We start from the raw sequence: 14,143 nt of genomic DNA on the forward strand, positions 1-14,143 counted from the left end.
CACCAAATGCCGACTAACTCCCTCCTGAGAATCACACCTGAGTTTGACTCTTTTACTTATCACTGGCTGGATCCAGTTGAGTTTCCCTCCTGAGTTTTCCTGGACTGCTTGTGTTCAGTCTTCCTCATTTACTTTATTTATTTACCAATAAAAGGTTTTGGTTCACTCGGCCTGTCCTGCCTTGTGAGTGTCTGCACTCGGGTTCCTGCTCCTTTGACAAGTCTACGGAGAACAAACATCCTTTTTAGTGCAGAATCCAGTCTGACCTTTAAATGTCGTGACAAGAAAGAGATAAAACAATAGAATGTGTTTTCTTCACTGCATTTTAATCAGGACAAGCACAGACTTTTACATTTTGAAGGTTAATTTCTGGTTAGGGTTAGATGGGGTAAGATGATGATAAAACAACGTTGACCTGCTTTAAATGGATAAATCCGGACTCTTGGAGGTGATTTCCAAACATGTGGAGCATTAGTAATTCATATTTCATGGTTCTCTTCCATCAGGACTGAGGCGTCTGGATTCCCTCTGGGCTTTTCTGGAACACAACACATATTTTAGAAAGGAAGCAAACGGCTCAGCTGCTCGTTCAGTGTAAACAGAAACAAACTGTGAATTGCTGCAAACATTCAGTCTCACATGTTTTTGTCCAGATTATGGTTGAGTTCCTGAAGCGTTGAAGCTGCTGGAGGCTACCAGAGGAAATGGAACGGCCTCCCGGTGCACCGTGTACTTTAAACGACAAAGAGGAGACTAATTTAAAATCTAAGCAAAGACACGTGTATAAGGGCTACGTTATCAAGTCTAAGTCCTAGTTCTGCTTCATTTCCTACATTACCCGCAAGTCCAGCCAACAAACTACAAGTTTTTGTTGTTCAGCCCAAAAAATAGTTTTTAGAGAATTCATTTTGCCGTTTGCTTGGACTTTTTGATGCCAACATGAATGCTCTGTGCAGAAAACACGGATTAACTGCTGGAAATTCAAAAAATTAAATCTCATTTAATTCCATTTATCAGTTCATTTGAAACAAAACTCAAGCTGTAGTCAATTACTGAATCCTAATTTTAAACTAAAATCTCAACTACCCTTCAAAATAAATGCATTTATGTGGCCAGTTATTAAGCCAAATATTTACTGAACAAATCACCACAGTTCAGAAATCTCTTCCTGGTGTCTGAAACTACACTTCAGAGAGCAGAAACTTCTCATTTTAGGCCCGCTGCCTTAGAAAACACAGAAATTAACACCAGAGTGGGTCAGACTGTGTCATTAGTCCTATTTCTGTTTTATTTCCTACATGACCCACAAAGACTAACATTTCTAAAACATGTGGGACGAGTTTGGTGCGAAAAATCACAATAGAAGACTAAGAATAAACCAGAAGAACAATAAATGAGCTTCAGTGTTTTTTAAGAATTAAAATAACCTAAAAACAACTGATGTTGAAAATGAGGCCCTACAGCATCGTTTATAGTTTGGATGTAGCTGAATATTTTACATATTAAGGATTTAAACCCTACAAAAATGTAGACAAAATACACAAAACTTGACTTGTAAACCATAAAAAGGCTGAGAAGTTTTCATACTAATTACTGAACTTCTTATTTATTTCAATGCAGTATTTTTTATGAATGTCTTAAAAACCGTACAAAGAATCTGTTCCACATGTCACAGCGCGTATACTAAGAATTTCAGGTTATGTTTTTTTTAAAAAGACTTCATTAAATGTGAATGTACTTTTGTGCACTAAACTAAAGGGAACACTTGGAGTTGTGGTGGTTTTTAGGCTGTTATGATGTGGCCCCTGAACCTTGAAAATGACTGACACTCCTGCTTAAGAAGCCTAATGGCAAAAAGAAAATGTAAAAAGTGTGCTGTGAGTTGTTATTTCTTCCTAAGTCACCTTTGGAAATCTAATCTTCACATCGAAGCCATCTGCTGAGGCAGCAACGACCGAAGCAGAGACCTCCTGATGGGCGTTCACCTCGTTTTCCTGGTCGAAGCCCAACAGCAACGCCACATGAGGGACGTAGCTTTCAATCCTGGAGAAAAGTGAAGCCGCCTTTAGCAAGAGAACACACAGACGACGTGTCCGATTGTCCAGGTTTTAGCTCACCTGCTGCCGTACTCCTCCAGGTACTCTGGGATTCTGATCCAGTGAACCGTGCCGTTAAACGCCGGTCTGGCACTGGAAGGGTTCACAGCAGCTTCCATCCACAGCTCGTAGGTCTGACATTCAGCTCCCCAACTGATGTTAGCCTGAACAGAGACAGGAGGTCAGCGAGGAGGAAACTGCGCCAACAAACGGCTGGAAGGAGTTACTGCACTAAATATGGAAAACATGAACGGATTTCTGCAGAAAGATGTGGGCACACGGCCAACACTAAAGCCTAAATAAACGTCATAAACCTTCTGCTCTCCAGCTTTCTGCTCCATATTGATCAATAATAGGTATTGATTGTCTCATTTTATTCCATGTTTCTGTGTTGTTGCTAACCCTACTCTAATCCATGCTAATGTGATCTTTCTCTCAGCAGTAGAAGCTAGATATTTAGCTAGCTGTTACTGCTGACCACTGATGGAAAACAGTCCAAAGAATGAGTCTGATCCTGATAATATGAGGTAGAGAGAGACGTTCAATCAAGGCTGACAATGGATGAAAGGATGGAAAATAGAAGAGAGGACATAGCTTTGATCTACACATTCTGTAGGAATGATGGAGGATGGAAACGACAGAAAGAAGACATAAAGTGACAGAAAAAGAGAAAATGACACAAACATCATCACCAGGTTCTGCTAACATGTTGTGGGAAATGTTCCATGAATAATAATGATTATTTAAAATATTATGTTGATTAAAAATGTTCCACAATTACAGACATGAATGAAAAACTAAACCATAAAAAGTAGATTTAAATGAGATTGTAACTGTTTTATCAGAGATCCAGTTTGGTCATCAGATGGACAAGAGAAAAATGGGATTTTAGGGGAACTCCAGACTTATTTGGGATTTAAAATATTTAAACATTCTTTTCTCCTAGTTTTTATAGATTTGGTCTGAAGAACATTTACACACTACTGATGTTTTAGGGTTTAACACGTGGATTATTGAGGATAAATGTCCTCCAGCTCTGGATGGTCCATGTGAGAACTCTATAGAGAAACGAAGCAGGAGTAAATCTGTTCACCGCTGGTTAGAGATGAATGATAATAAAAATAAGATCATTATTAATAATTGGTTATGACGGCAGAATGACTCTTTTTAAAGGGTTTGTTTACATCTTTTATCTTTTGATTCTCTCCAACCCACAGAAAAGACCAAAGCCAACAATGAATGTGGAATAAAAACAAATCTGCAGCTTCTCTGTCTGAACATCAGAGATCGACTCTTCAGTAATGTCTGTTAATAAAACATTATGATGCTTCAGCGTTTTCATCTTCACTGAGGGAAAAGTGTGTTTTGTTCTCAACTTGTCAAAGTGTGGAGGCGTTGTAGACACACTTCTGTCCCAAATATACACAAAGCTGCTTCTTAAAGATTGAAAATGCAATTTTTAATTAAACACTGGATTTTTTTAAATCGTAATTAAGGAATACGTCTGTGTGGAAACTAGTTTCATCACCACTGAAGAACCTCTTTACTGAGGGGAAGGTTCTTTAAAATAACAAAAGTTCAGGGTTTTTGTTCTTTGGTTTGGGGGCAGAAAACAGCATGAATTTGATCTGCAACAAGTATTTCCATTCCGGAATAATCATTTATTCGATGAAGCATCAAAGTCTTGTGAGCTGTCTGACTTTAACTTTCTTCTGTAAAATCTTCCAGATCTACAGCGTTCTAAAGACGGCTGGTTTGGCGGTTGTCTTCCCGTTCATTTTAACCAATAAAACACTTTATAAAAACCATACGAATAACCTATTCCAAATGTCACAGTTCCCCATTCCCATTTGAACCAGGCGTTATGATATACAGAATGAAGGGTTTTCTCAAAGCTAAAAGATGAGGTAGGAGTTTTGGAAGAATCTAAAAGAATAAACCAGAGAAATAACAAGAAATGAGACTCAATGTTTATTTATTAAAACATGAAATTACCTAAAAACATCAAGTGATGCTGAAAATGAACTCAAGTTTAAAAAGTGAGTCTAAGACCCTACAGCATTGTTTATAGTGTGAATGCAGCTGAATATTTTACATATTAATGATTTAAACCCTACAAAAATGGAGACAAAATAAATGAAACTTTACTTGACTTGTAAACCATAGAAAGGCTGAGACACTTTCATAACTTTATAAGACTAAAACCCAACAGATTTCTCCAGATATAAAGACGTCTTGAACTCACCTTTGTCTCGACGCCGTTACTCATCGCCATGTCGACGCACATCTTCCAGTTGACATCTTCTCCAACCTGCGATATGATCAGCTCAGCGTTCCGACTGTTTCCTTCAGATGAGTTGTACATGATGGCGTCGAACCCTTCAGGCTTCTGGTCGCCGCTCAGGGCAAAGAGTTTAACGTTGAACAAAGCTTCAGGAGTTGAGTCTAAACCCTGAGGAACATGATGCAGATTTTAGGAGGAAAGCAGTTCTTGTCCAGTGGAAGAAGCTTTAAGTGTAAATATAGGAGGGTTCGAGGACTCTGTTGGGTTTGTTATTCTACTCTCTTCGTCCGATGACAGAAACACATTTTTGGAGCCCTAAAATTACTTGAAAATGTGAAAGCTGCCACTCATCAGGACTGATGTCAAATGTGATTTTTCAGGGGAACTGTACATGTGTATTGCAAAATTGTTCAATAGTGCCCCCTGCGATATTTCCAACATTTACTACGACCAGTACTTTTGATCTAAACTTATGAAATTTAGTACACATATGTAACTCATCAAGATGCACAAAACTGTCATTGACACCAATACCTGAAAAACAACAGGAAGTCAGCCATTTTGAATTATGTGTCATATTTTGGATGATTTGGGTGATTTTTGGACATTTTCTAAAGCTATAAACTCAGAGTAATAACGACTCAAATGTGGCCAGTATGTACAGCAGACATGGGTGATCAACAGTTATCAAAATGCTTCAGAAAAGTCTGTGGGTTTGGAAAATGGCATCCGGTGGAATGTTGACGTTTTGCCATGAAACAGGAAGTGCTGCCTAACTCTGCTGTACATACTCCAATCTGCCTCAAACTTTACATGTTTGATCAGAGTCCGGCCTTCAGCACATCCACAGGCTGAAATACACTCTGTCACAGCGCCACCTGGCGGTTTTGTACCTTACTTCTTCTACCAGCATGATTTACTTAGCTCGCTATTGCACGTTATTTTGCACATTAGTTTTCCTTATTTTGATTAAATTTGACAATTACATTATTTGAAAGAATAAGTAGTGTATTTTTAGGACTGAAAATGACAAAACATTTGTTTTCCTGGTTTTGTTGACTAACCAATAATGATTTATCCCATATTGTCAAAAAAACTGTTAATTACCTCCACCAGGAGGTTATGTAATCACCAGAGTCTGTCTGTCTGTCTGTCTGTCTGTCTGTCTGTCTGTCTGTCTGTCTGTGTGTGTGTGTGTGTGTGTGTGTGTGTGTGTGTCTGTTTGTCTGTTAAAAATCTGGAGGTGATCTGGATCACCTCCAAAATCTAATCGATTCTTACTCTTGCTCTTCCGGACATCCTGTAAAAATTTGGTGAAAATCCGTCCATGACTTTTTGAGTTATGCTGTTAACAGACAAACAGACACACACACACACACACACACACACACACACACACACACACACACACACACACAGACGGACAGACAGACAGACAGACAAACGGCATGGCGGCGGTATGTGCTCTCTGAGTGCTTTTCTAGTTAACACGTGTTTACATCAGCTTAATATAACATTTTGCAGATATTTACAAATATTGAAAGAAAAACAGGTATACTAAGGTGTAAAAAAAAGATTTTAACTGTTGTTTTTGACATTTTGTCCATTTAGTTAAACTACTGCAAATAACTAGCAAAATTACAGAAAAAATAATTAAAATACAGAAAAAAACAAATGTATTTTTACAAATAGTAAGTCACTCTTTTACAGCGCTTGACGGCAAAATTAGACCTTTTAACTCTATTTAAAATGAGCCAAACAATTATTTTAAAGATATATTTTTTATATTATTTGAAAAATTGTGTACTTTCAGGATTGAAAACTAGGGAAAACTAATTCTTGTAGAGTAAAAGAAGCCTTGTTAACTGTAAATATAGGAGGGTTGTATAATGTATTTAGACTTTTTAATATCCTTTTTTAGTGTAAATACCAGCACAGTTTTGCACCTTATGAATTCTACCAGCATGGTTTACTCTGCATGGTATTTTGCACATTAGTTTTCTTTACTTTTCTTTAACGTGTGTGAGCTCCTTGAATCTCCTCCAGATGATAAAGTGTTTTCCTATCTATGTGCACTCAAACTATAACCTATTTCATGATTATAGTTAATGAATCATCAGTACTGCTAAAAGCTTGCCGGGTCACTTCCTGTTTAGCTTACGTCTGTCACGACGTCTCGTGAGCTTCGTCGAGTTCCTCTGGTGGCTGAATCTGAGGAAACGGCGACTCTCTGGGCTGCATCCTGCAAACACAGTTCAGCATCAGGAGAAGCTGAACGGATGAAACAGGAAAAATAACACCACAAAGAGGAACCAGGTACCTGAGAAAAACTCCTTAGAGTCTCCAGCAGCTGGCGGGCGTTCATCAGATGTGTGCTGGGGCCGGCGTTTACCTCCAAGTGGATTCTGTCCACAGGTCTGCTTTTCTTGGCTGATAGAGGAGAGCCAGCTAGGTTAGCAACAAGCTAACAAGGAAATGATGAACACACATGGACTAATAACAACCTGCATCTAATCAATCCTCTCAAATGCTGGCCATGTCAAAATGACAGAACGATGACAATTTCTGCTTTGTACTGTAAAATAAAAATAAAAATCTGTTAAGATGTCTGTGTAAAAAAACAAAAACTGGAATACTGTAATGAATCTAAAGCTCCGTAAAATAATGATGTTTATAACATATTTAAGTGTCATTTCATGCACATAATTTAAGAACAGATTACTAATTGTGAAATTAAAAATAGATATTTTTAATGTGGATATAATTTAAAGTTTTGCTAATTTTTTTCAACGTTTGCATGAAATATAATAATATCTAGTGATATCTGGTATTATATTTCTGGCTCTCATGCTGCCAGATTTTTACAGTCCACTGTTCAGTTCCTACCTGGGACTAGTTTGACGGCCATTTCAGTGTAACCCAGGAAGTAGGAGAGAGGATATTCCTCGTTGTAATACTGCCTCCTCATCTCAGACTCCATACAGATTTCAGCTTTGTAGATCTGACTCTCCACACAACTGTGGTTTTTTGGATGCCAGATGTTTGATGTCTGGGTCTGTGTGAGGGCAGAATTCACAGGAAGTAAAACCCAGCTAGCACGGACCGTTCCCACAACGTCACCTAACATTATCTACAGGCTCAAATTATGTTTTAAAGTTATAATCTGATGTTTGAAGAAGGTTTCAAGAATATTTATCACAACAAATGGTGTTTCCCAGGAGATTAAAAGTCAAATAAGACAACATTTTGACATCACCAAGGTGGAACATGGGGGATTAGAGAATGAGTTCCAACTACCGTGGTGTCACGCTTCTCAATCTCCAGGAAAGTTTACTCTAGGGTTCTGGAAGGGAGGCTCCAACCGATTGTTGAACCTCAGATTCAGGAGGAACAATGCAGATTCCGTCCTGGTCGTGGAACGGTGGATCAGATCTTTAGTCTTGTGGAGCTGCTGAGGGGGTCATAGGAGTTCAACCTGCCAGTCTACATGTGTTTTGTGGATCTGGAGAAGGTCTACAACCGTGTCTCCTGAGGACCTCTGTGCTGGTCCTTCATTGGAGACGGCGGAGAAGGCCCGAATATTTGGATCCGTTCGTCTGGTCTCCCAGGTTCAGATTTTGCCTTCATTTTGTCTTCAGTTAAACTGAAGAATTCCCAAACAGCGGAGGTCTTCAGCATCTTTTCTTGTGTTTATGCAACGAAGTGAAGCGTGACGTCAGAGTCGGCAGCAACCCGGACATTCGGGTGGTGGTAAGAAACACGAATGGATGAGCAGAGATGAGCCGAACACGACGGGATGAGCCGAAGTGGGCGGAAGGCGAAGGGAAGAGACGAGCTCCGAATATTTGTATTTTCGTCTGGAGGGAGGAGGGGGTGATCACATAGACATATATGTATATGTTTATGTGATCACAGGACGGGATGAGCTGATGTGGGCCAAAGGGGGAGGGAGGACAGTAAAGCCGAATATTCGTTCCGCCCGGTAATGTCCGACCGGGGGGGGGGGGGGGGGGGGGGGTATTTGGGTCCAGCCCTGTTTATAACACGTTCCAATAAAGGTAGAGCATTAATTCTATAATTCCTCTAGTAAACCTTTCCATAACTTTTCAACGAATCAACGTCTGGAAAATGTTTCAAGAACGTAAAAGCAAAACAGTGAAATAATTTGATCATCAAACACTTTCATGTCTCTGGAGAACATTTACCTGCATCTAAGAAAAAAACATTCTGGTAACTTTAGAAAAAAAATACTGACTTCAAACTTTAATAGAACTTTGCAGAAACTTTTTTGAACCCAACAGTGTAACTGGAAATCTGGTTTAAGTTGTTGAAATCTGCATTAGCTCTGGTTAAACAGTGATCTTATGAAGGAGTTTCTGTACCTGTTCATTAGAATCTGTAGTGTTGCGGACAATTGGTGTAATTTTGGGCAAAGTTGGTTCTTCGATGTTCCTGGAAACTGCGTAAACGTTGGAGCTGAAAGAAAAAAAAAACACCTCTTAAACTCAGAGAGCATCTGCTGTAAAAATCTCTTAATCTTAAAATCACAAAGTTTTTACTTTATTTGAAAAGAAGCAATTAAAAAAGAGATATATTTAAGGTATGAAAAATGGCAAACCATGTTTTCCTGTTTTGTTAAATTACAAATAACATCCAGTGAAATTAACAATTTAATGTCCAACCATTAAACTATATTGATTTACATTCATTTTACAGATATTGGAAATTATCTGAGAAGAAATATGTATATTAAGGAGTGAAAAAATAAAACATTATTTTAAAGATTCTTCCATTTAAAAAAAATTACTTATGTCAAGTAAAATTACAGAAAAAGTGGATTCATTTGGATGTTGACTGTTGAAAATTGTCCACATCAATAATTTGTATTTTTACTAAATAATTCATTTACTTTTACATTGTGTGATTATAAAATTATACTATTTTATAATATTTTACACAGATAATAGAAAAGTATAATGATATTATTTCCACAAATTTTTTTGAAAGTTTTTTCTTGCTGGCAGATATTCAGTTTTTTCAGTTTAATTAGAATTCATTTTTGAATCGTACATGTTAGTGCTGTTATGATTAATGCACATTTAGCACTTCATTACTGGGTCTTACTGGATTTCTGGATTTTTAATTTGGGTTTGATGATGAATTCAACTAAAAATTACACAAAAATATGTTAATGTTCAACTGAAAAAATGTCAAAAAACTGAACTTCAATGTAAATTGTGAAAGATAATTGCATTTCTTTGATGAATCGGCTCCTAAAACATACCTGACTGAGAAGAATTCAGTCTCTTTGTTGCACGGTGGAAAGTCAAACTCAAATTTCTTTTGTGCTACATTGATATTAGCGGTGAAATTCCACGGAGCACTGACAGGAATTTTGGTGATAGACTCGTAACCACACTGGAAGAACTCAGTGTTGATGCCATAGAACATCCAGAAGTCCTTCGTGAAGCTAAAAAGAAGACGTTGGTTGAATATAAAGAGTGTAAAATGGTGATTTAACACTGTTTTGGCAAACACGACAAAAATACAGCAAAAACGTTAGAATAATTACCCAACAGAGCCATCGGTTTCCAGGGAAATGTTAGACTTCAACAGCTGTCCAAGATGCTCACTAGGTGGAGGATTTATTACAGCCGTGGCTACACAACAGAAAACATTATATTAAATATACATTTATAATCATATCACACTGCAGTATCTGGTGGTTTGATTCCTCACCGTTAACTGAGACTCCAGTGACACTCTGGTAATATTTGCTGATCTCCAGTGGCAGACCCACAGTGGTGGCCTGGAAGTACCGAGCCTCAAAGATCAGGAAAGGTTTGGTCCAACGCCATGAATACCCTTTCTGAAGATTCTCCATCATCGTCCACAGAGAAGTATCTTTCCCTGCAGAAACGTTGAGAGCCTGAAAAGAACATCACAGGAGCATTAATGCCTGTCAAACTTTCCTGGTTCTGATGTAGATACATCAGCATGAGACTAGAATTATTCTCACCTTGACGACACTCCGAATGAGTGATTTGTTGATATCCGCAAAGAACCACTCCTGTCCAGAGGCTCGAGTAAAAGCAGAAATAATGGGCTGATCATCTGGCAGATCTTCCCACTTTGTAAGCTAAAAAAAAATAAAACAATAGAAATATTTACTACACAAAACAGCTCACACACAATAGTGAATTTAATACTACAGTGCCTAGTAGAGGTTTCACCCTTTTATTGTATTTTCAACATCAAATCAGGGTTAGAGTAGGGTTAATTTTTACTTGTTTTGACATGGATTTCCATAAACAGACTCTTTGAAGTCAAAATTGAAACAGATTTCTACAAAGTCAAAATATCAAGTGTGAAAATAAGTGACTGCATAAGTAATCATGTTCTTTAAAGTAATTCCTGAGAGACAAAAAAGAGACTAGAGAGGGAAGCCACCAAGACTCTATGACTCCTCTGAAGGAGAAAGAGACAAGAGAGGGAGGCCAACAAGACTCTAGACTCATATGAAGGAGAAAGAGACTAGAGAGGGAGGCCACCAAGACTCTTCTGAAGGAGTTCCAGCTTCAGATTGTTCATCCAACAACTGTTGTCTGTTCTTCACCAGTCAAAGCTTCATGGAGACAAAGAGAAAGACTCTGATGGAAAAAGTTCCAATTAAATCTGGACTAGAGTTCACCAGAAGACATGTGGAGACTCTGAAGACACCTGGAAGAAGGTTCTTTGGTCTGAGGAGACCAGGATGGAGCTTTATGTCCATCAGACTAGATGATGTTTGATGGACACCAAACACTGAACATCATCACAAACACACCATCCCCACTGAGAAGCACAGTGGAGGCAGCATCATGATGAAGCACGGTGGAGGCAGCATCATGATGAAGCACGGTGGAGGCAGCATCATGATGAAACATGGTGGAGGCAGCATCATGATGTGAAGCACGGTGGAGGGAGCATCATGATGAAGCACGGTGGAGGGAGCATCATGATGTGAAGCACGGTGGAGGCAGCATCATGATGTGAAGCATGGTGGAGGCAGCATCATGATGTGAAGCACGGTGGAGGGAGCATCATGATGTGAAGCACGGTGGAGGCAGCATCACGATGAACCATGGTGGAGGCAGCATCATGATGTGAAGCACGGTGGAGGCAGCATCATGATGAAGCACGGTGGAGGCAGCATCATGATGTGAAGCACGGTGGAGGCAGCATCATGATGTGAAGCACGGTGGAGGCAGCATCATGATGAAGCACGGTGGAGACAGCATCATGATGAAGCACGGTGGAGGCAGCATCATGATGAAGCACGGTGGAGGCAGCATCATGATGTGAAGCACGGTGGAGGGAGCATCATGATGTGAAGCACGGTGGAGGCAGCATCATGATGTGAAGCACGGTGGAGGCAGGATCATGATGAAGCATGGTGGAGGCAGCATCGTGATGTGAAGCACGGTGGAGGCAGCATCATGATGTGAAGCACGGTGGAGGCAGCATCATGATGTCAAGCACGGTGGAGACAGCATCATGATGAAGCACGGTGGAGGCAGCATCATCTTATGAAATATGGTGGAGGCAGCATCATGATGTGAAGCACGGTGGAGGCAGCATCATGATGTGAAGCACGGTGGAGGCAGCATCATGATGTGAAGCACGTGGTGGCAGCATCATGATGTGAAGCACGGTGGAGGCAGCATCATGATGTGAAACACGGTGTCAGCATCGTGATGTGAAGCATGGTGGAGGCAGCATCATGATGTTCTTCAGCAGCAGCTCCTGGAAGGCTGGTAAAGGTAGAATGTGAATAAAATCCTGGAGGACAAACTGATGCAGTCTGAAGAGAACTGAGACGTGGAGAAGATCAGTTTTCATCCATATGATGAGTTGAAGCAAACTGACTCCTCCAGAACTTCCTCCTTGTTGTCTTCAAACCATCTCTGAAGATCTTGTCTGAGTCCAGACCTCCATCCACCTGAGAACGAGAGTCTGGACCTGAAAGGTTGTGTTGATCAGGATCTCTGAGGAAACTGACAGAGTTCTACAGTTTATAAAGAAGGAGGAGAAACTTCAGATGTTCAGACTGATGGAGACCAACAGGACCAATGATGGAGCTGAAGGTTCTTCTGCATTTCTGTTATTCTTGTCAAAACAGTCAAATTATATTGACCAGGACTCAATGTTAAAAGGGGATAACTTTCAAGTGAGGTGGATACTTCATGTCGGCCCTGTATTGTGTATTTAAGTGTAATTAATACTCTTTAATACTCACCACATTGAAAACAGCCTGTATGTCGCTGAAACTAAAGTCTCCTTTGAATCCAGGAATGGAGTCGCCAAACAGTTGCTGAATTGTCTCAGCACGGAAACCGACCTTTGGAAAAATAAAGGAGATCACCACTATTAAGAAGACATGTTTAGCTTCAACATAAGTTTTAGAGGAAATATGTGAATATAGACATAAATGACCTCCATCAGCTGTAGAATTCTACCGATGACATAAATTTTCCCTTTTGTCATGAACTCAGTGGGGAAGATGTTGGTCGCATTTCTCAGCATGAAGACTTCACTAGTGGGGCCGATTAGGAAATCATCTGCAAATAGGAAGTTATACACAGTTAAATACTGTTTTTAAACAAAGCCAGGAAAGTGATGTAGCTCAGGTACTTGAACGCACCGTTGAACCAGTCCATCCGTCTGGCCTGGCTGTAGCTGTAGCTGAGCCGACCGAATTTAGGAGTCAGGATTTTCAAGGCATCACTGCAGGCGGTCGAGCTGTTACAAGGCAAAAAACAAATTAAAATTTAACCATATGAACTCATTTTTTCTATTTTACCTGAGTTAAACTAGACCAAAAAAAAAAATGGATTTGGCTAACTTCTTGGTAACTGAACTTAAAATTTCCAGACCATTTTGTAACCCAGAAACAAGAGTTTCTTCAAAATTTGAGGCTCTGTAGCTTAAAATGTTGAGTTTAATGAAGGAACTCATTAAATTAAGTTAATAAAAAAAATGTATCCAAATTAAGCTATAGTTTGTAGTTTATTTGATTTTAAAACATAGGTTTTGCAGATTTCTAATTCCAGTTTTTTTATGACACTTTACCAGGTTGTTCCTAAAGTCTGGACACATAGGAAATTTCATTAACTAAAATGTTTTTGCCTCCACCCATTAAATATGGCTTTGTGGAAAGAAGAGTTGAAGTGGTACTTCTCAGTGAAAGATGGACATAGGGAAAGAGAGCAGATGAAATTAATGCATCCAAGGAGGATTCCACTTTTCTATGGTGATGAAGGCGGTTAAAGACTTCAAAGAAACTGTCAGTGTCACAAACAAATCCCGTTCAGGATGACCAAATGGATAAGCCCAAACTAAAGAGTTGGTCACGGCAAAAGTTCATCCTACCAAGAAAGAACAAAAATAACAGGACAAAAACCTGTGCCAGCGCCCTCATCATACCTCTCCTGTGGCATGATACACTTTCCTAAAACCTAACCCCACAAATCCTAACCCTAACCTTATCCTATAACCTAACTCCACAAATCCTAACACCATAACCCTAAATCAACCCTGATCCTAACCGTACTAACCCTACTAACACCAACCCTACTATCCCTAACTTTACTAACCCTACCAACACTAACCCGACTAACACTAACCCTATTAACCAAAACTCTAACCCGACTAACCCTAACCCCCAACCCTAATCCCAGTCCTAACCATATTAACCCTATTAACCCTATTAAACCTAACCCTA

The 14,143-nt window shown here is 39.4% G+C and overlaps 1 protein-coding gene across 1 annotated transcript in view; it reads right to left on the minus strand.

Moving 5' to 3' along the window:
- Positions 1 to 305: 305 nt before the first annotated feature.
- vtg3 (vitellogenin 3, phosvitinless) overlaps positions 306 to 14,143 on the minus strand; it is a 44,610-nt gene continuing 30,772 nt past the window's right edge. Inside the window, exons 12-27 of the mRNA XM_051947457.1 lie at positions 13,064 to 13,161; positions 12,856 to 12,980; positions 12,659 to 12,760; positions 10,400 to 10,519; positions 10,120 to 10,309; positions 9,953 to 10,040; positions 9,665 to 9,850; positions 8,763 to 8,856; positions 7,267 to 7,435; positions 6,701 to 6,810; positions 6,542 to 6,622; positions 4,342 to 4,548; positions 2,118 to 2,260; positions 1,905 to 2,043; positions 640 to 732; positions 306 to 538 (exon numbers count right to left, since the gene is read on the minus strand). Of these exons, the coding sequence (XP_051803417.1) occupies positions 655 to 732; positions 1,905 to 2,043; positions 2,118 to 2,260; positions 4,342 to 4,548; positions 6,542 to 6,622; positions 6,701 to 6,810; positions 7,267 to 7,435; positions 8,763 to 8,856; positions 9,665 to 9,850; positions 9,953 to 10,040; positions 10,120 to 10,309; positions 10,400 to 10,519; positions 12,659 to 12,760; positions 12,856 to 12,980; positions 13,064 to 13,161 (1,930 nt within the window). The 3' untranslated portion in view covers positions 306 to 538; positions 640 to 654. The remainder of the gene's footprint in view (positions 539 to 639; positions 733 to 1,904; positions 2,044 to 2,117; positions 2,261 to 4,341; positions 4,549 to 6,541; positions 6,623 to 6,700; positions 6,811 to 7,266; positions 7,436 to 8,762; positions 8,857 to 9,664; positions 9,851 to 9,952; positions 10,041 to 10,119; positions 10,310 to 10,399; positions 10,520 to 12,658; positions 12,761 to 12,855; positions 12,981 to 13,063; positions 13,162 to 14,143) is intronic.

This window comes from Acanthochromis polyacanthus, chromosome 4 (assembly GCF_021347895.1).
Source record: "Acanthochromis polyacanthus isolate Apoly-LR-REF ecotype Palm Island chromosome 4, KAUST_Apoly_ChrSc, whole genome shotgun sequence".
NCBI lineage: Eukaryota > Metazoa > Chordata > Actinopteri > Pomacentridae > Acanthochromis > Acanthochromis polyacanthus.